At 33.9% G+C, this 20,710-nt stretch overlaps 1 protein-coding gene across 2 annotated transcripts; it reads left to right on the plus strand.

The window, feature by feature from the left end:
• Positions 1-46: 46 nt before the first annotated feature.
• Positions 47-20,684, plus strand: LOC139697727 (uncharacterized). 2 transcript variants are annotated; one of them, XM_071596551.1, is made up of 8 exons: positions 47-227; positions 312-694; positions 1,126-1,270; positions 1,346-1,444; positions 2,018-2,308; positions 8,272-8,527; positions 9,715-9,930; positions 18,895-20,684. In XM_071596551.1, exons 2-8 carry the CDS (start codon positions 345-347, stop codon positions 19,662-19,664), a joined length of 2,127 nt encoding a protein of 708 aa, XP_071452652.1. In that variant the 5' UTR covers positions 47-227; positions 312-344; the 3' UTR covers positions 19,665-20,684. The 2 variants fall into 2 exon arrangements, with proteins under 2 accessions (XP_071452652.1, XP_071452651.1); XM_071596550.1 differs by having other exon boundaries at positions 331-694.
• The last annotated feature ends 26 nt before the right edge of the window (positions 20,685-20,710 follow it).

The raw sequence follows: 20,710 nt of genomic DNA on the forward strand, positions 1-20,710 counted from the left end.
GACCAGATTGCAACTCCAGCCATTGCAATGGCTGCAATCAAATCATTACAATCACAGCGTCCCTAACGGGAACGCCAACCACTACAAACAACAGACAGCCAATAAAGGCGCCAAATATGTAAATGCGCGGTTGATACTGGTGTAATTTCTTCAAGTGGGCGGGAGAAGTTGTTGTCTAGTCATCGGAGTAGGTTTTGGGTTGCTGTGATGCCCTGGTAGTTTAGAAAGTAAGTTTAGTTGTTTTAATTGTTCGATATAGTTTTGAGATGCGTATTCTTGTGAGATTTTCAGTTAATTGTGTATCTCTTTAGATATTTGTTTACATTTCAGGTACCTAGTGTGAAATGGAAATTAGAAGAGGTAGTAAGAGGGATGTTCTCCGTGAACTCAGACTATCGCGTAACGCAAACTTAGAGAATTCACTTAAAAATACAACGGGTGATAAAAAAATACTATTACCTCCTGAACCTACCTTATATTCTGCTGGAAATGGATCCATTTTGGCGGCACAAAAATCTTCCTCGAATTTGTCGAACTTGGAGCTTTTAACGAAAGTGGCCAGTAGTGCACAAAATAATTTGCATTTGGTTGTAGAGAATCCTAAAAATGTTGTAGACCCTTTGAAATGTAAAGAATTCGTCGATACCAGTTGTAAGCCAAGGAAGGAAAAGTCATTAAGCATTTTATGCGATAAGTGAGTATTTTTTTTAGAAATTATTTTTATCCATTATAATTAAGTTTTTAATTGTCTGGTATGGTTTCATTGCTATTGCTCAAGTTGAATATTAATAACCGTAAGTTGCTGAAAAGGGGTATTTGTAGAGCTCAATACATAATTTAAGAGAAAAGACGGTGTAAGTAGTGCCTACATTCCTGATCAAGATTACCTGAAGGTAAGGTGCTGTTAATGTATATCCCAGAATTAAATCGTCATCGGTGTTTCACCCCGTGCAGAGAATATGAATTTGGGGCTTATTTTGATGCTTTGAAGGCGAAATTAGAATTATCATGAACCATTATCTTTTTATTATGGTTCAAACTGGATATTTTCCAAAACCTGACCAAAGATATGCGCTGTTAATTAATAGGCTGCATCTTAAAAGTTCTTATTGTCTTTTTTTCTAGATTTCTGAAACTGTATCCTCTCAACTTAAGCCCGGGGAACTTAATGGAAATATCTTTAGACGAAGCCACTCAGTTTATTGGAACAGACAGGCGAAGAATTTATGATATATTAATTGTTCTTGAATGCTTGCAAATGGCATCGAAGGTTTGCCATTTTCCATTTTAAATTCCAGTGTAGATTTAGTTTGCTTTATGTGATTTAATGAATTTTTATTTCCAGGTTTGCAAAAATCATTACCAGTGGCATGGAACCCAGCATTTAGTAGGAACTCTATCTCAGTTGAAATGGTTGGCTCTGAGATTAAATTTCTTCCAGAATGTGAGTATGTCAATATTTATAGGGATTATTTAGTTTTTTATATTTAATTCTGCCTGAACTGTGGTAGAAATGCAATTGTTTAACTGGAAGTTTTGGAGTATCGTTTGACCTGTTGAATATCATCATAAATGATTGTTTAATTGAGTGTTAAATCCTAGCCTGAGTTTAATTGAATTTGATTAATTAATTTAATTTTATTAATATTGATTTAATGTAACTGAGTGTTAAATACTAGTCCTCTGTAAGTGGTGTATCCAAAATTGTGTTTAAAGGCTGTAATTGTGATGCATTGAACTCCTTGTTACTCAGGTGAATGGTGTCTCACCAGCATAAATGTGGGTGAAACTATGCTTTTTGTGTTTTCCCTGTGATCAAATTCCATTTTGTGTCATCTTTCACAACGTTACAGCTTTAGTGTCACAAACTGCAATTAATTTGCAGGAGAAATTAACCTAACCCAAGAACATTTATAATTGACATTTCCATAAATTTAATATTTGATTTTTTATCCTTCTATTGATTAATTACTTTTTCAAATTATTATAATTACAAATACTTTTTTGTATTAAATAGGTGAATTCTCTTTTAATGGAAGATTCTTCCGCATCACTTGAAGAGTGCAGTAATGATATTGAGAATTCTGAGTTGAATGTTATGGAGCCTCTAGCCATTAATGCACAGGCGCAGAGATTAATACCATGCAACAGTCATATACATCCGTCCACTGAGTCAGTTGCAGCTACCAAAAGTGGTGAATTAAAATTCCAGAAAACAGAGGAAGATGCTGCTGATTTTGAACTGAAAGACAGTTCCCTTGGAATTATGTGTCAGAAGTTCCTAATGCTTTTTCTTGTGACCTCCAAGGTAATTAAATGAATCTTTTTGCTATCTTGAATGGGTTGCTTTGAGCAAAATTGTAACTTGAGCTTAGATTGAAGTGGGCTCCAGTATGTCACTATTTACCAAATATCTGTTGCTGTCTCATGATCTGAGATTGAAACACATATTAAAATATTATGCTTACCGTAAATTGATTTTTAATGAGTTTTCTCTGAATGTCTTCTTTACCTAAAACATAATGGGCATGATAATAGTAAGCATGTGTGTAACCATTGCCTTATATGTGAGATCTCTCTCTTCTGAATACCTATGCTCAGAGTTGGAGGAAACCTTTTGACAAATTATGAGAATATGGTGGTGACGGTATAAACTGTGAATATAGTCATAACCTGAAGGCTGGTTTGATAGGTAAGGGTAAAGCCCACCACAGTGATTAAATTTTGTAAATGAAAAGAATGCTTATAATTGCTTCAATGAGGAGTATTAATTCTAGTAAATTAGACAAGGTTCCTTGCCTAATTATTCTTTGAGGTTGCTCCTATTTGTAAAGGTTTACATAGATACAATTTGAGGCGAAAACAGATGTAAGCATAATTCTGTTAAGATGGCTTTGCCTTTTCTACTTGACTTAGTATCTTTGGCACTCTGTATCATCAGGTGTTTCATTATTTAACATCGGTTACTCTTAAAAGTTCCCACTGACAGGGTGGCCACTCAATTGAAAAAAAATGTGAAGTCATTTAAGTCAAAGATTTAATCGATATCTTCAAACATTTGGGTAAATTCAGAAGTTTTGAAGAAGCCAGGAATATGATAGGTGGGATCATTGCATATGAATTGCATAGGAATCACTTTTAAGAATGATTACTTCCATATTTATATTTGTTTCCCAATATTCATTTTATATGTATAGCATAGTAATTTTGTTTTATTGTATTGTCCTAAATATAGCTCCCCTTAAGGTATGGCAATCCACCCCCACTTTCAAGCCCTATTGTTTGAAAATATGAAATATCCATGATAGAATTACTCTCTACCACTTATTTTTATGCTAAATATGAGTAACCCGATGTAATTATTTTTAAACAGACACTGTTCAGAGAACTAAACATGAGAATTAAATTTATTTGGTGGTCTACCATGTAAAATATGTTTTGCATGAACACAAATAACAGTGATACCCTTCTAAGCTCTTTGCAACTTGATACCCTTTCTTACAATGAAACTTCTTCAAGCACACACAATTTTTATCTTCCTTATTCTATCCAATGTGGCTTTTCTTTTCCTTTTACTACTTTGCTAACCTAATGCTATTGATAGAATTGAGCTCTTACGGCTGGTAGTATTGAAGGAATGTAAAACTCCAATAGCCCTTAACAGTTTACCTTTCTAAACAAAGTACAAATGAAATTAGTTGACTAATTTCATTTGTACTTTGTAAAGGTAAACTGTTTACGGCTGTTGGAGTTTTACATTCATTCAATTAACCTAATGCTCTTCTATCTATAACAGTCTTCAACATGTCCTCATCAATATAAATCCTGTGCATCCACTTTTCTTGCTTCCTTTGGAATTCCCCTAAAAATTCTCTCTCTTCCCTGCTGTGCCTTGCACTATGTTTATTTTGTCCGTCCACTTTACCTTTTTCCATCATCCTACTCACCCACATCTCAAAAGGCTCCAATTCAATCACCTCTCCTCTTGCCTCTTGACAAAGTTTCCAAGCTATGCAAAACCATCCTCTGAATGCAAGTTTTTATTTATTTTTCTAACATCTTTGCTCAACATCCCTATCTTCAACTCGGTACTTCTTGTTAAAGCTTCTTTGTCTGATATAATTTTTATACTTATACCTCTTCTACTTGTACCATATTGATCCAAAACACTCGCAAACCATTTTACTTGCTCTAGTTTAGCCCCTCCAATTTAAATGCTCAACCTAGCCATCCTCTTTCTCAAAAGTCTCACAAACTTTGTGTTGTTCATATAAATTCTCATAACATTTCTCTCTTTGGCCGGTTGGCTAAGAAATGTTTGATCATCCTCTTATTACTTATTTTATAAAATCTCTGTTTTCTTTCATCTCCAGCTCTTCCTTACCATTTTTATCATTACCTACATGTTCTCATTTCAAAGTATATGTAGAAGAAATGTATAATGAAAGGCATACTGAAAAAGAGGGACTGGATGTTTTTGGGAAAATTTCTTGCGATGTGCAGATATATATGAAGAGACATCTTCTGCAGTTTGACTTAATAGGCCATAATTTAACGTAATTTATTTCTTTTTGGCATCATTTACTTTATTGATCTGTTAACTTGATAGTAGATCAATATTCTATGACCTGTAACCTAGTTGTCAGGGTCTTTGATTAATTATGTTTGCTTGGTTTAAAATATCAATTTTTGTAATTTCTTCTCCAGTATTTACTCTTACATTTTAATCAAGTTCATATTTAGAGTATTTATATATTCTTACCTGTGATTATTATCTCATTTTGAATTCCCACCATTAAGAAATGTCACAAAGAGCATTTGATTCGTACAATCTTGCACCAGGGAACTTATATAAAGAATTGAAATGAAGCCTTTATTTAGTTGTTCGTGTAATTTTAAAGTTCGATCTTAATAACAACAGGAGTTTCAGAAATAACTTTGCAGCTTCCACATAAAATAACTTATTTATTTTCTACTAGTTTCGCTTCACTGTAGCATCTTCAGGAACGTACCTCAACCATCAGTCACTTCGATCTTAATATCTATTTGCATCCTACAGTGCCAGGATATTATGATAGCATTTAAGAATTTGATTTGGTTAGAATCTCTGGATTTGATTTGATTCCTAATTCCATTCCATGTGCCTCTGTAGTACCTAGAAAATTGTGTTGTTTGGGTTTCTCATCATTTCTTAGAGAGAATATTGTCAGTAGATCATTGAAGTTATGTATGAAAATTTTTTCATTTCTAATGGTAATATACAAGTAAGTATTGCCATTGAAATGAAGGTGAAAAAAATCAGAATTTAGTCTTGCATTTTACTTATTTCACTGTAAGTATTTATGTACATTATTTTTATTTTAAATTTTACAAAAAAATGTTTCAATGCCATGTGTCTCATTATTACAATCCAGGTGTTTTCACTGGTGATTTTCTTTTTATTTCATGCTGGTCAAGGATGTCAAAGGTAAATAGATATGTGTACATATATATATATAATATATATATAATATATATATATATATATAAAATATATATATATATATATATAATATATATATATATATATATAAAATATATATATATATATATATATATAATATATATATATAATATATATATAATATATATATATAATATATATATATATATAATATATATATATAATATATATATATAATATATATATATAATATATATATATATAATATATATATAAATATATATATATATATATATAATATATATATATATATATAAAATATATATATATATATATATAATATATATATATATATATATAAAATATATATATATATATATATATATATAATATATATATATAATATATATATAATATATATATATAATATATATATATATATAATATATATATATAATATATATATATATAATATATATATATAATATATATATATATAATATATATATAAATATATATATATATAATATATATATAAATATATATATATATATATATATATATATATATATATATATATATATGTATATATATATATATATATGTAATTTATAATAATAGTAGACAATATACGAGGGTCATCCGGAAAGTAGTACCCGTTCGTGAAATAAAGACACAAAAGTAAATATTAACAAACATAAAAATTTTTATTTGAAAGAGGATACTTTAAACTACTTCTCAACATAATCTCCAAGCAAATTAAGGCATTTGTCATAACGTGTGACAAGTTTCTGTATTCCTGCTGCATAGTCCTTCGCCGCCAGCTCATTGAGATATGCGAGGGACCCATCTTGCACAAATTTTTGCATAATGCAGATGGTGTTTAACAATTTCATGAACAATTGTTCGAGAAACATTGGGAAAATGCTCACAGATGTCATCAATTGTGACGCGCCGATCGTTCCTCACGAATTCGTCAACTGAGCTCACCAGTTGGTCTGTAATGACAGACGGTCTCCCCGAACGCTCATCGTCGTGTGTGTTCCCCCTCCCCATGTTGAAGTTGCGACACCACCGCCGAACAGACGACTCGTCCATTACATTGTCTCCATACACCTCCTTTAATTGGCGATGAATATCACATGGGCAAACGTTTCTTGCATTGAGGAATTTAATCACTGCCCTCACTTCACAACTGGCGGCGTTCTCAATTTTTTTAAACATTGTAAACAATCACAGAAACAACACAGGCAATGCTAGCGTCACGCAACTTGGCTCAGAGAAGGCAGACAAGCCACTGAAGCTATCTGACCTCGTCCAGCGGCTACTCGCGTCGTCAGCACTTCATGCGGCACGAACGGGTACTACTTTCCGGATGACCCTCGTATGTAATAAGAATTTCATGCCTTGATTTAATATCAAAAATTTTCTTATGTTTTCACTTCCGTGGTTCAAATTGGTAAATTCATTACTTCATTTTTATTACATTTCATTAATTTCATGCATAATCTATTAGTGCCAGAAAAATGTTATGGAGATTCACTGCAGATTTTTAGGAATTTTGTAATCCTAGCACCTTTGGTCCCGATGAAATCATCTAGGAACTTGAATTTATTGTGGCTGATGTACACTGGCTAAATTTTGTTTTTTCACTTGCATTCAATGTAAATTCAATAGTCTAGTAATGTGTGCTGCTTTAGAAATTTTCATGTAATTAATTGGTTGAAAGAAATATTGATGAATCATTTTTATTGACAGTGGGTTCATGGATGGTGGTTTTGTATGTGTTTCTCTGTGTTTTTGTTTGCCAGCACTATCTTGCTTCTCTGTTGAAAACACACACACGTGCATATATATATATATATATATATATATGTGTGTGTGTGTGTGTTTTTATGTGTATACCTGTATATACATATATATGCTCACACACACGCACACATATATATACAATGGGACGGCACAATAGAACACAAATAGAATAGCAACATTTAAAAGGACACATGGTAAATTGTTCAGGCTTTCAGCCTTCTCTGAGGCCTTCTTCAAGTAAGACTGAAAATATGCTGGAGAGGGGAAAGGGGTATGGGCGGGGAGGGGAGGTGTGGTGCAGGTAATGCTGGGAGGGAAATTAAAGATGGTGGTTAAGAGTGGGAATTTTAAAAGATCGGAAAGCTAATATATACGCAGATTCTGAAGTTCTCACCTCTATATTGGTGGCTGAATTGGGTAGGGATTCTAGGATGCTAAGAGCAAAACACTGGTCGAATGGAAGGCTGTGGGAATTGGCGTGTGAAGGGATAGGAAGAGAAGAGAGTGAGGCAGAATTACAGGAGTACCGGTGATTGTTTATTCAAATGGATAAGGGGGTAATGCATTCGCCTATGTAAAAGGAAGTGCAATGTTTGCATGATAAAAGGTAAATTTTGTTTTTCGAGAGGCCATTAGTGTGGGAACAAGGTGAGGGGGCAATTAGGGGATGCAGGGAGAGGGGAGTAGATCTAATAATTAGACAAGTTTTACATCGGGGGCAGTTGCAAGTAGGGGAAATATTAGGAAATTTTTCTTGGGGGGGGGCACCAAAGGGTTGGTTGATCTCAGAAGGTTTTTGAGATTGATGGGTCGTCTGTATGCAATAGATGGGCATTGGGGTTGTAAGGATGAGGTTGCGTCATTGTCATGTAAAATTGGAAACAGTTCTTTAAGGAAGGCTTTCAGTCTGTATATAAATAATGTCAAACAATGACTTCATCCAGTGGGTTGAGTGATGCACAATGGAAAGTGAAATCAATGACTTGAGTACTAAGTTAAATGCTTGTTTTTTTTAGGTAATTACACTTGATGATGCTGCCAAAATATTATTAGGAGATACTGAAGGTTTAGCCAAAGACTGCCACAAAGTGAAGACAAAGGTTCGTCGGTTGTATGACATAGCAAATGTTTTATCATCTTTGGAACTCATAAAAAAAGTGAATGTTTCTGCTGGAAGTAGTGTAACCATTGGATCATTCATTCGCCTGAGTAAAAAGCCAGCTTTTCAATACATTGGACCTGAAGTGCAGCCAAAGCCTTTGCCTAATGATGGTAACGTTTTATTCTTTTACTATAGTTGTTTTGATTTCTTTCTTTTACACATGAATATTCCTGTGAAGTTCATACTTAATGTTTGTAGTAGGAAATGCCTTATTAAAAATCCCAGATTAATTTTCAGTTCCTCTGTCAGAAAAACAAAAATGTACGAGAAATCATGACAATATTAGACTCACTGTGTTAGTTTTTAGGTATTCTATGTGGGCCTTTCATATCCAACATACATTATCAAGTGTATGAATTTATAGAGAAATCTCAGGGCACCGCAGTACTTATTATTGGTTCCATTCGTTCTGATGCTTTCAATTCATAACCTTAAGAGACTAAGGCATTTTTTGATATCTAATTACTAGCACCATTGCCTTGCTTGCTTGTATGTGAAATGGGTCTATGACTTCCCCTTAAATGCCAGAGTATATTTTTTATTTATCACATTTAATTTCTATTTATCAAATTAAACATAAAAAAACTGCCAGGCCCCATCTTACAATACATTCCTTTGTTGAATTTGTTGCAAATAGCCAATTCCTCAAATTCAAGCTTACACCAAATATTTGTTCTGAATTTCAATTTGTGTATTTCATCAAAAATTTGACATTGGGAAATCATAGATTTTAGTCCTTTCTCTCAAAATGTAATGGAATTCTTTTGAGTGGCTGAAAATATTATTTTACCACATGAATGTTGATTGATGAATCAAACCATTTATTTATTTTTTAAATATATGTTTTTGTTGTATTTATAATTTTTTATTGTAATTATGTGCTAACACTTTCCAATGCCAGTGCTCAAGTCCCTCCGGTCCTGCTTGTCAATTTAAGCTCCAGATCGAAGAGTTGAATATAGATGTAGGTTGTTATCATTATCCTTTGGTAATCTCCGGGATTTCAGCACTAGTATATTCAAACTTTAATCATCCCACAGAATGTGTAGAGCTCCTGATTGGATGGTTTTAGCTTATTTTACAATTTTGCATTACCAATAACAAATAGTGTCTTCTTTATATATATATATATATATATATATATATATATATATATATATATATATATATATATATATATATATTAATATGTATATTTGTATGTGTGTATATATAAATATATATTTGAATACATTATGTACTTATGTTATCAGTACATTATTGTTTAACTCTTTAATGATTAAAATTTTATTTGAAGCCCTAGCTAATCTTCAAGCAACTCGTCAAACTCGTCATTCCCTCCTGGGCCACCCGTCCCATGCAGCCTGTGAAAAAAAATCTACTCGCAAGAGGAAGCCGAAGAACCCTTGTGTATTGTTGCCAAAACCAGGAAATATATTCCAAGAAACCGTTGAAATATCAGGAGAGTCATCTATTGGGGATAAACGATCTCGGTCTTCTGCTCTTCCTTCTGGTAGGTCTTGGTTTTTTCCTTTTTACGGTGGCTTTTGAAAATTTGTAATTTAAGAAACTTATGGAAACAAACTATCATTCCCATTAATGAAAATATAATAAGATAATTAGTCGTCAAAATGAAAGGTTCACGATGGAACATTATTAAGGTATAGATTTTGTCAACAATCCCTACACTAGAAACATGGGAAATTAGTTTTCATAGAGTTAAAGAATATGCAGTAAAATGTCTTCCTTGAGCTCTCAAGAAAATATATTGAAGGCTCCACCAAAAAGTTCATAAACATATGTGTAAAGCAATGAATCAAGATGAAGGTTTGGCAAGGCGATTGAATTTTTCTCTCTGAATGCCCGAAGACTTTTTTTCGTAAAAATTGAAGCTGTTCCTTATGCTGGCGCATAATAAGTTAAAAAGAGGAATTGATGTTCAATTTCACTGCAGAGAGATAATAAGATGAGCGATAAAGGAGAGACATGTAAAGAGAATGGATGGAAGGTGAAAAAAATATACTCATCTCATTTATTGATGCCTACCGTTCCCTACATCAATCACTTGCTAAAGTGTGATAATTTGCCATCAATATTTAAACAATTTCATGGATAGGGAAGTTAAAATACATCAAGAGAGAACTGAACTGGAAATTCTTAAGTCTGTCTAAGATTAATGTGGAGAAATGGCAGGAATGCTGGAGCAATAGCCATGCAGGTGACAGTCAGATCAGGTGAGTGATAAAATTGATTAATGGAGATTAAGGTAAACTGGGCTAGTAAAGTTGTACTCCAGGTGTGCATGTCCAAAATTAGGAAGAAATAAATAGTTTGTATGATAAATTACAAGAAATAATTGGAAATATGCGATTAAGGAAATACTTCATAGTGATTAGAGATTGGAACAGTGTGGTAGACAAATAGAGAGAAGAGAGGATGTTATGAGACTATAGTTCAAAAAATAAAAATGATCATGGTGGGAAGTCAAGAATGTCACAGACATAGGTAGATGCGAAAAATGCCTGGCAAAATGCTAGGTGTCGGTTACATTACATCTTGGTTAGACATGGATTCAAGAAGAGAATCTTAATTTTTACAGGTTCTAGCGGGTGGATGGAGATTCTGATCATATTTAGGTATTATGAGATCCAATCAAAAATTCAAGAGGAATTAAAATGGGTAAGAGTGCGAAAGTAACTGCAATGAGCAGCAATCAGAGTAGAAAGGAGCTTTAATAGGAGTAGAATAGAGGACATATCAAGAAATACTTGATTAGTGTCTATATAGAAATTGGAAGTGTAGAGGAAAGGGAGATAGACTTGAGAAATGGAATTGCAAGAGCTGTGGAGGAAAATAATGAATGATAAACAAAAAAAATGAAGATATTGATTTGAGGGAAAATAACCATGAGGATGAAAGTGTAAAGCAAATGGTAGAAAATTAACTTATAGATGCAAGAATTTTCAAAGAGCTAAATATAGATGCAAGAATTTTCAAAGAGCTAAATAATAAATAAGCAGGAAACCAATGTCAAGGAAATATGGTTGAATGCATATTGTCTGGTTCAGAGAAATGTAGAAGCACTTATGAGAAGGTAGATTGTGATGGTGCAGTGGCTAATGAACTGGCTTGCCGTTGAGAGGACCCAGGTTTGAATCTTGTAGACAGCATATATTTCTCAATAGAATCTCTATCCCTACTTGAGGTAATTTTTGTGGAGATCACTTATAGTGAGTATGCTCTGTCAATGAGACATTAAACTGCTAACCGTTTGGTGCCTTTCATTAAGAGTAGGCTGATGCTGATGCCAGGTTCTCTTTACCCTTCCTCCTTGCCCATCCATTCCCAATGGTGCAAATGAGCTTAGCTGTTGGTCGCCTACCCTAAAAATTACTGCCACTTGTTTGCCGTGAACATAAAACAGAAGACAAGAAAGTTATTAATGGGTCCAGTAAAGATCATGGGAAGATAGAAAGAATAGATGAAAGAGCTAATGGTGAAGTTATCAGGTCAGCCAGCTAAGACATGCCATATATATAGCTTGGGTCCAGAAATACTAAATAACAGGATAGAAACAACACTAAAGAATTACCTAAGAGTTCTGGGGAAAATGAAAGAGATTTTTTAGATTTTAAAGTTTTTAGACTCAGATTTAGATGTTTAACTTGGCTTTCCTCTTTCTTGAAAACCTCATAATTTTTTTGCTTGCATTCATTCTCATCCCATACCTATTACACTGATTTTGTGATGTGCTCAGCTATGATTGTAATACCTAGGCTGGTTTATAACTAAAGCTTATCATCTTCAAACTTGACTGGTTTTATCAGTTCTCCATCTATTTACTTTCTTTCCTATCTCCTCCTATTGTACAATATCCTTCAGGTATACATTGATTAGCGTAGGTGATAATGGACACCACTGTCTTACACGTCTTCCTAGCTCTGCCCATCCCAATTCTGCATCCACCGCATGCACATTGGGAACCTTGGACATTGAAAGGTCATGGATTAGTTGCCTATCCCTCAATTTACTCCTGTTTTTCGTAATACAGTCTTAAAATGTATTCATGAAATCTACAAACTAAACAAATAAATGATGATTGTGCTCCTGTGTTTTTTTCTATTTGTGGTCTCATTACTGCTATGTCATCCTATTAGGCAGTGAAATAGGATAGGGTGAATCATTTTAATTGTTGCGTTTTATCGTGCATTCCGTTGGTGGTTTAAGAGCTGAAAATAAAATTTAGATTTAATGATCCACTCCAAAACCTTCCACCCCAACCCTACTTCTTCTTTTGTTCTTTGCCTTTTACATATATGAGACTGCAACCATTGAAACTCCTTGAAAAAAGATAATGTCACAACGATGCATTAAATTAATATCAAATTCATTAAATTAATATCAAATTAAATTAATAGCAACACAGAATTATTATTTACCAAATTTGTAGCATGCATATTAGGGTGATTCTTGGTATCTGTGTAGTATGCCTTGCCTTATTAGGGTGATGCTTCTCAATGTACAATGCAATAGTTTCCCATGCTTTCAGCATCTCTCATATTGCATCAGAAGATAGTTTGCTTTGCTATTACCTTATCCTGAGACAAACACTCCTACAGAACTTTTTCCTGTGGAACACAATGCAACTCCATAAGCTCTTTGGTGGCCAGCTCTTAACTGTCGCGAGCTCATCACCATCATTGTTATCCACGTCCAGTCTCAAGATTTGGCCGAAGGCACAATCTCTTTGCCTATAGGCTTCACAGGTACTGTCTCAAACACCTCAAAGTCACAGTCGACAATGCTTTCCAGCTAAAGCATCTTCCAAGAAGTGAGGTTCTCCTGGTTAACTCTTTTGCATGCTTAATCTTTAGGGAGGTAATGATTTTGAAACGATATTTCCAAATCTGGCCGAGGATGAGATTGGTCCCTTCAGTCACATGAAAGCAATGCCCGATGAATGCTTTTGTGTGGAACCTCATAAAGCTAGACTTAACCTAGTGGTCCATAGGCTGGAGTAACCAGAGTGATTTTGTGATACAAAAACTAGGTCTTGATGAATTTAAATTCTTCAAGGAGGTCATCTTGTAGGCATGGAGGGAGGGCAGGAGTATTGTCCATAGCAAGCAAAACATGGAGCAAATAGTTTTTTGCTAGTCCAAGCACTTCATTGATGCAATCAATTAAAAGGTCACACGAATTGTCCAAGCCTTGCTGTTGGACACAAGGCTTAGACAACTGGGACTACAAGCCCAGGTTGGGCCAGACTCCACATCACATTTAGCCTACTCCTCAAGACTAGACACCCCTTTAAGGCTCATCAAGTTTCTGAATGGTAAATAAGCAATGGCTTAATTTTGAAATCACTGCTTGCATTTGCATAAAATAACAGCATGCGAGTCTTTTGTTGGATTGTGGCCGGGAAATGCATTTTCCTTTGCTGTTATATAGGTTCGATTCAGAATCTTTTTCCAGAAGTGACCCTTCTTGTCACCATTAAAAATCTCTTACAGCTGGTAATCCTTGGTATCCATGAGCTTCTTGAGGTATAGTTCTCTGCTGCATTTGTGCTAGATCTCTGCTGCTTTACCATGCTATTGATGCTGGTTCTTCGTTTAAACCTCTCAAACCACCCACAGCTCCCCTTAATTAATATTTCTTCTTCAGCCATTGGTTATTCTGCGGTGTTATAAATGAGGTCTGAGAAAATCACTTTCACCTCATATGTGATATTCTTGTTAATAGTGTTAAATTGTTATTGCTTTTTGTTCATCCATATGAGAGCTAACCTTTCAACGTCATTCAAAATATGTATTTATTTTGTATTTATTCTTGACTCTTCATTTGAAACATCTTTCTCCTTAATGTTGTCCTTGTTCTTGAAGATGGTGCAAATCATTGATGTTGACCAATGTTTGTGTTTGCTAGATCAGACATGCTCGCTCCTCATTCTTTCTTTCCAACGGTTTTATTTTTCATTTTTACATTTATTTTAATTCTTATATGGCTCTCTTCTTGTGTTTTTTCTTTGGAGATATTTTTGCAAGGGTTATTAAATTTTGCACGCAAAAATCACAAATAATATGTCTGAACATAAGTTTGGAAAAAAGTGTGATCACAAACGACGCCAAGATGCTAATGGAATGAGTGCTAAACACAGCCTGATGCAGCAGGAGCACAATCCAGTTCATACTTCCCCTCTTCTCATCACTTGTTATGAAAAACGTCCCTCGTTAGAGCAAGGTGCTCATTAAGCAAGGTTCCAATGTAAAACTTGTATATGTATGTGTATTAGAAAATGTTTTTCTATGTATTTCCTGAATTCTTCCAGGTAACCATTGAATGTAGTTTTTACTTTTCAAACCATGGTCCTTTTCATTTAGGAATTCAAAACTGCTATGTATAAATGCTATAAATTGGTTGTTTGCTCTTTTCTTTTTGGTTCTGGTGCAAGTATGGTTCATAGCTTCAGTTCTCAGTTTGGTTTCTATTTGGTTCTAATAGTTCTGTTGAATGCATAGCTGTAATAAAACTTGAAGTCTCACAAGTCCTAACTAACGATGAGCATTATGGTAGTTTTCTATGTATTAATAAATTGACTTGGATTACTACAATGTGTTGCGCAGCATGAATTTATTCTTTCAACACAAATAATGGTGAAGGGAAAGCTATTGTAACCAGAAAGTTGAGTGTTCGATTTGTGAATAATTTATAAAGAAGACATTTTCTTTGCATCAATCCAGTGGCCATATTGATGATGCATTAGAAACCAACATTCCATTGCTAAGCATTGGATTGTCATTTGTGTACTGATTATAATTCTTGTCAACAGATTAGACTTGAAAAGTAAAATCATTGAAAAGCATTTGAAATGTGTTTAGTTTTTGAATTTGCTGGGAAATCTTTAAACAAAATTCGGAAGATACATGTGACAGTATTGAGGATTTTTTTTTTGAAGAAAGGCCTATTCATTAAATGACACTGACACCAGTGTAGAAGTAATGGATGATCCCACATGACCTGTTGCAAAAGTTGTAGCTCCAAGGAAGCATTCTTGCAGTTGGACATCTCAGTAAGTGAAGTGAAAAAATGAAATGGTCGCCATTCTTAAGTTTACCATATAACAATGAATCTTGTTCAGGTACAGGAAACCAGCCGTTGTCATTATTTAAAAGTGAAAATCCATATTTAGGTACCATCTTACACATCCCCCATTATTATAATGGGGTGGAATAAAATGTTTTATTAGTTCTTCATGCATGCAAGACATTGAAATGGAGCACAGGTCTTGATTCCTGGGGATGTGAAATTAGATCGCTCGTTTAAGATACAGCAGTAAAAAACTTGATTTTCAAATAACTCAGTGCTTCATATTATCCTTTAATCTTTTGAATTAATTTGTGATATTTCACACTTTTTCTTTATCATATTTCCCATGCTATTTGATAAAACTCAGATTTATTTCATGTAATATTTAGGAAGGAATTTCATATAATTTTCGTATATAATTGCAAAATTGCTGTCACTCCATGACCATTAAAAAAAACCGTAATTACTTAATCAGTAAATCTTCAAATAGATTTGACTTATATTTAACAATTCTGCATTACTAGTATGCACCAAATATATATGGTTCCCGCTAATCATTGTGATTGTTATTATACTACCTTGATCAAAAAGTTCCCGGAATAACCACCGTGTGGCGCTCCCATCGTTCCGATTTGAGTTCTGTTTTTTTTTGTTAAATTGGTACATCTGTTGTTGATATTCCCTTTAAATCTTAGTGTCATAACTTGACATTTGCAAAAGTTACGTAGCCAAGAGTACATCTATCTCTGTGTGTGTTGGCGATTTTTTTACAATTGCAGAAATGGATTTAAATTTGCAACAACGAACTTGTATTAAATTTTGCGTAAAAAACGGATTTAGTGGCGCACGGACGTTGGAAATGTTGGAAAAGTGTTTCGGCAACGATTCTCTAAAAAAAACGGTCGTTTACCAGTGGCACGAGCGGTTCAGAAGTGGTCGTGAGTCAATCGAAGATGATGAACGCAGTGGCAGACCATCGACATCGAAAGTCGGTGAAAAAATTGATAAAGTAAAAGAAATGTTGGTCAATAACCGCAAATTAACCATCAGAGAAATAGCGGAGGACTTGAACATTGCCTATGGATCCGCCCAAGACATTGTGGTTAATGATATGGGTTTCCGTCGTGTAGCAGCAAAGTTGGTGCCAAAAGACCTCAATTTCATGCAAAAAAAGAGACCGTGTTGACGTCGCAAAAGACATGATTTGCGAGGCTGAATCCGATCCCACATTCATCAAAAGGATCATTACTGGAGACGAGACGTGGGTTTAAGAGTACGACACGCAATCCAGACATCAGGCAAGTGAATGGCGTTCACCAAATGAGCCGAGACCAAAAAAACCACGTCGTTTTCAGTCAAAAAAGAAGGCAATGCTGACGGTTTTCATGGATTACAACGGTGTAGTGCATCATGAATTTTTGCCAGAAGGCCAGACAGTAAACAAAGAGTATTATTTGGGCGTTATGAGACGTTTGCGTGAAGCAATTCGCCGAAAGAGACCAGAAATGTGGGCAGAAAACTCGTGGATTTTGCACCATGATAACGCACCGTCGCACAGTGCTATCATTATTCGTAATTTTTTGACGAAAAATGCAACAAATACCATCCAACAGCCACCGAATTCACCTGATTTGGCTCCCTGTGACTTCTTTCTGTTCAATCGAGTTAAAAAACCATTACGGGGAACGCGTTTTAGCAGCCGAGAGGAAGTAATGGAAAAATCGCAGGAAGCACTGATGGACATACCGAAAACCGAATATAAAAAATGTTTCGAGGATTGGATCAAGCGCTGGCATAAGTGTGTTGCAGTCGATGGGGATTACTTTGAAGGGGACAATATAGATTTAGATAAATAAACTTGTATTTTTAATTTTCTGAATAAATTCCGGGAAATTTTTGATCAAGGTAGTATAACCAAGAAGACCAGAATTTTGTTCTCATATTCCTATTTTAGGTGCTTCTTCTTCTCCCTTGCCAATTGTTGGACATATTTTCTTCATATTTAGCCAAAATCTTTCAACGCAGTCTTTGTTTAAATTAACTTTTTAAGAAATCTGGTAAGTAGGGGATTTTAAAAAGTTGTTCAGTCAACCTCATCATTCTTGATGTTAGGGTATGTTTGGTCTAAATTTTTTGCTGTTGTGACTCAGCGTGCAGCCCAAGTAATTTCTGAATTGGATGATTATCTTACTGTGTGTGCACAAGAAATAATCATGAATGCTTTAGTAATTTTATCAAATAGCTTGATCTTTATTAATTTACTGCATGTTTCACTATGCATGTGTAAATGCCATAATTTTTTTCTTACTCTGAAGGTGTTACCATTTGTTATAATTCTCAAATTCATAATTTAATTGAGTTGCTTGTGATCTCAAATGTTGCCCTTCAGATTGCATCATCATGAGATCATAGTGTTAAAGTAGCTTACCTGTTAATAAGTGTTGGTCCAGTCATTGTTTCCAAAGATAAATTTTTTTTGTTTCCATGGACATTATAATTTACTTGATGCTGTTTTTTCTGCATAATGGTTTATTTAACATTATCTATCAATTATCTTAAAGTTGGCCAATGGCAGTAATTTTTTAAATTGCATTTGAAGTGTTTTCACATGTTGTTAATCATTTGAGAAAATTTTACTTTCATAAAATTAGCATTTATTGAGGTTAAGCATTGAATCTTTTAAACTTGCTATGTGGTTCTTAATTCCTATAAGTTGTTGAATGAAAGCCTTCTCAGGAAAATCTTAAGATTTTCTGTTGATTCCTGTGGAAAGTTTACTTACCATTGATTTTCATGGAATTTACTATATTTTTCTACAGATTTAAATGGAAATGTCTACATTTCCAGTGAGAAGAGTTGAATGTATATACATATATTTTGGTGAATAAATCAGCAATTCAGAATATTATGCAGATGTAACTATTTAGGGACATTGAAATTAAATTTAAAACACTTCGCTTTTCCACATAAAAAAAACTTTTATTTATGACCTAGGTTTCATTATGGTATAACATCATCAGGTAAAAATACAAGACAAACACAGTATATATAGCTGTGTTTGACTTGTATTTTTACCTGATGATGCTATACTAAAATGAAACCTAGGTTGTAAATAAAAGTTTTTAATGTGGAAAAGTGAAGTGTTTTACATTTAATTTCAATATGAAGAATTTCCGCCAAGTGACGCCAGAAACTGTTTTATTTAGGGACAACTAGCACTTGCACATTGTTTTTCATTTATGTGTTTCTCAGAGCTTGTTACTCATGTGCAATCTAGGAGACATTTTTATGTGAAGCAAATACAATATGAAATGTTATTATAAAAATGTATCACAAACTCAGCAAAATAAATTTTACTAACGATAACTGTAAATGTGTGTATTTACAGGAGAAAGAAGTGTATCAGGCAGGGAGAAATTTCCCCGGAGTCACAGTGAAAACTGCATCAGTGAAACTCCACAGATATGTGGTGCCTTGCGTAGTGACATATTGCATGTAGCAGAATTGGAACTCCAGAGGATTGCTGATGAAGAACAGCGTGAAAAGGCTAATTCATCTAAAAACAATCCTATTACACAAACAACATCGAAAAGTAGTGTTACCCCATCAAAGTGTAACTGGAAACACTACCATTCAGAAAACTGCATTTCAGTCAGTGGTGTAAGTGAAAAGAGTAGTGTTAGTAAAGGTTCCTCCCCAAATGTTGTAAGCTGGAAAAGTGGGACCCTCAAGCATTCGGGTTCAATGTTCAATTCAAAATTGGCAAAGGATATAAAAATTACTTCCAATGTAGTTAGTAATGTTCAATGGCAAAGCTGTGGATCGACCAAAAGAGATGTTGCCATTTGCATTATTAATAATTCAAGTAGATCAAATAAGCTTGAGGGAAAATTCAAGAATTTCAACAGTAAAAGTACTGTGCCTGTACTCATTCATTCCATGCCTGAAAGTTCTCGCCCAAGAAGTATCTCGGTTAAACCTGTCCCTATATCAGGATTAAATTGTATAGTCGGTCCAGCCTACATCATACATCAACTTCCCTCTGACACAAATAATAGTTTAAAACCAGTGTCAGTAAGCATGCCAATAGTAAAAATGGGCTCTTCTCATGGGGGCTTGGGAGGAGGAACCACCGTCCATAATGTAACTGTGGAATGATTGAGCAGAGTTTACATCATGCTTAATTTAACTATTTCAGGTTTGGGCTCTCATATTATATGCACATTATTTATATGGGTCTTTAAGTCTTAATCTTCATGCTCTAAATATGTACTTTTATTAAGGGAAGTATGGATTGCTAGTCCTGGGAAAGTTGAAATATATTATTATAGGTTCGTTAAAATTTGTTGGTAACTATTGACGATTGGTAAAGTTTATTATTTGTCCAGAAAGTTTTAATGAAATTTATATAAATATTATGCATATATGAATATACTATAACTGGTACACATTATTTTATCAATAAATTACTGCTCTTTAGTAGCCCATTAATTATATTTACTTCTTAATTGATATCTTAGTCATTGCTTATTTTATTGGTGTCCTTAAGGACCTGTTTGATTGAATCATATCATAAATATAGTAATATGTTATTGCTGTGTATGTGATTCGACCTTGGACATGTCCGGAAATGAAATATTTAGTCATATATGAAATTTTAGTATTGCAATATTTTCTGAAACAGCTCATGTATTCTCACCTGTGCTTATATAGCTTAAACTGTAGGAAATCGGGCCTTTGCAATTACTCTAAAGCTACTGGAGCAGTGACTCAATTACTGTCTTGGGATATGGGTATAAAAATAGGACATAGTCGTAGGTTCAACTGAACCATTAGTCATTTTTCAAGATGCAGAAAATAGTTTTATCGCTGTTTTGTTGTTAAACTTTTGTTTAAAAGTTATCATTCAAAACCTGCATTGGTAGTCCAGGTTTGTAAAGGATATACGATGTTTATCTAAAGCTAGTTTCATTTAATTGATTTCTTGAGTAATTTTTGGTCATTACATTACAAGAATATGCAAGATTAGGTGCATATTGTTTTATATTTTAATCATTATTTTCGATGATAAAATGAAATAGTTTTTCTGGGGAAATTATAATGAATTATGGGTGTGTGATATTCACACTTGTGTGTGTGTGTGTAACATAATATATACTGTATGGATAATGCAAATGAAATAATGTAGATAAAATGATATGAAA

The sequence above is a fragment of the Hetaerina americana genome, unplaced genomic scaffold, assembly GCF_022747635.1.
Source record: "Hetaerina americana unplaced genomic scaffold, ioHetAmer1.1.p SCAF_8, whole genome shotgun sequence".
Lineage (NCBI taxonomy): Eukaryota > Metazoa > Arthropoda > Insecta > Odonata > Calopterygidae > Hetaerina > Hetaerina americana.

What these genes read in the sequence shown, in the direction of transcription:
- LOC139697727 (XM_071596551.1), top strand. Translation starts at nt 345, where the DNA reads ATGGAAATTAGAAGAGGTAGTAAGAGGGATGTTCTCCGTGAACTCAGA. An exon ending in TTTTTCTTGTGACCTCCAAG is followed by an intron (nt 2,309 to 8,271) that starts GTAATTAAATGA and finishes TGTTTTTTTTAG; the next exon opens with GTAATTACACTTGATGATGC. An exon ending in AAAGCCTTTGCCTAATGATG is followed by an intron (nt 8,528 to 9,714) that starts GTAACGTTTTAT and finishes TTTTATTTGAAG; the next exon opens with CCCTAGCTAATCTTCAAGCA.